Source organism: Penaeus monodon, chromosome 28, assembly GCF_015228065.2.
Source record: "Penaeus monodon isolate SGIC_2016 chromosome 28, NSTDA_Pmon_1, whole genome shotgun sequence".
Taxonomy (NCBI): Eukaryota; Metazoa; Arthropoda; class Malacostraca; order Decapoda; family Penaeidae; genus Penaeus; species Penaeus monodon.
The window spans coordinates 24,307,120-24,309,041 of NC_051413.1; the positions used below are offsets into that span (position 1 = coordinate 24,307,120).

Consider the following 1,922-nt stretch of genomic DNA (forward strand, 5'->3'; position numbering starts at 1 on the left):
ACTTACCTTTTGCAGTCCCATGAGGCTCAATACAATATCTACATCCTACATATTAGCTCAAATAAAAAAAACAAAGGTGACAACTGCAATTAGGCAAAACTCACCCCCTGCAGTCCCGAAGGTCCTGGCACTGCGAGGTCCTGCTCAAGATGGCCCGCCTCCGAGACATCTGGCTTAGTCTCCTGCTCATCATAGGCCTCATTCATGTAGACTTCGGGGGCCTCTGGGGGATCAGCAACCTCCTGCTTGATGACAGGCAATGCGCTGGATGACTGAGTGGGTGACGAGATAGGTGGGTGCACTTGGTGCGCTGAGGTGGGAGGTAAGGGGCTCGTGGGAACTTGTGGTGTCCGGGGGGTCTGAGGGGGTGTGGCTACAGACTGGGGTAGTGGAGGCGCATGACTCTTGCTGCCACCGGCTTGTGACGAGGACTGAGGTTGTGGAGGTTGTGCCAAAGTGGGCTGTTGCTGGAGTCTCTGCAACAGCGCTGGCTGGGGTTGTGATGGGGGGGGCAAGGAGGGAGGTGGGAGGGTGAGATGGGGTAATCTACTTGCACTACTGTTACTTGATAAATTATTTCCTCTGTCTTCATCTACTAAGTGTCTTTTCTTCTTGACAGGAGGACTCCCCTCTCTCTCCCGCTCCTCCGCCACTCTTCTAGGCGTCTTCTGTGGCTCATCATCTGGTATGGCTAGACCTTTGATTCTAAGGCACTCGGCGGTTTTTATAAGGCTCGATAATTCAGACTGAGCAACATCAACTTGCCCAAGGTACATGTAGTCTAGCAAATATTCAAGATCTTGTCTCCTTACATCTTTAAGTACAATGACAATGTTGTTGCCACTTGTGGAAGTGAAGATGTCACTGAAGTACTCACTACACGTTGATAACACAAACTTATGGGCTGGGTATAGTCTCCCATCACAGGCCAGTGTCACATCTGTGTACGTGTGCTGAAAAGATAAGAGATTGAGTACATCATGAAGGATACATTATAAAAAAAAAAAATGTATTCTTACCTACACAATATTATTCTCATCTATATTTCAAACAAGCACAATCAATCAATATCTAGAATTATATCACTTCCCTGTTATAATTCCCAGCCTCTCATTTTTACATTCAGTGCCACATACTAACCTTTTCCCGTAGGATGGAGAGGACTTGGAAGAATGTGGATTTGTGGTTGTTCCACTTTAATGACAGGAGGCCCTCCTCCATGTCTCAAGCTGAAAATTCAAATTATTTCATCAAAAATCTTCTCAGCTGCATAAAGAAAAAGGTCTCAAAATCTGTATCAGTGTATCTCAGATATATCTACATGATTTATGAAATTTTATCATACAAATACTGTGCAGTTTAACAAATTACAGAATATGTAATATAACTTCTCATTAAGAGTAGTCAATGTCTGAGGATGCCATAAGTGGCTATCTGAAGAAAGTTTTAAGCTTATCAACTGTCTTTCATATCAATTGATGAAAAAACATAATGGTAGTGCAGGTTACAACTGGATATTCTAGTCAATAATAACATTAAAGCAGTAACAAATATTATATATTCAATACGTTTCCCAAATACTTCTTTTCTATATCAGAAAAAATATTATTTACTATGTGCATCAGCCTGAAAGGAATAAAAAAAAATTGGTAGCATTTTTCTTCCAACAACTTTTTCATTATTAATGAGACATAAATAGTGTGCTCTGATATATCCAATATATTTTAGCAAGTTTCTTTTAGCCACACCCTCATAACCTCACTTCCCATGAAGGCCCTCCTCTACTTAGGCCTCTTTTTATAAATGGAACTGTGAGGTAGTCATTCTAGTTCCGTATGGCATACTTCTTTTACCCAGACTTTTCCTCCTCCTGCATTCCCCTCTACACACTTATGTATCACATGACAAAAGTTATCTCCTGG

General features: G+C 41.8%; 1 protein-coding gene across 2 annotated transcripts in view; it reads right to left on the bottom strand.

The window, feature by feature from the left end:
• LOC119591425 overlaps positions 1-1,922 on the bottom strand; it is an 83,783-nt gene that overhangs the window by 73,673 nt on the left and 8,188 nt on the right. For both annotated transcript variants that reach the window (XM_037940168.1, XM_037940167.1), the window contains exons 2-3: positions 1,141-1,229; positions 105-953 (exon numbers count right to left, since the gene is read on the bottom strand). In XM_037940168.1, coding sequence (XP_037796096.1) covers positions 105-953; positions 1,141-1,221 — 930 coding nt within the window. In that variant the 5' untranslated portion in view covers positions 1,222-1,229. The remainder of the gene's footprint in view (positions 1-104; positions 954-1,140; positions 1,230-1,922) is intronic.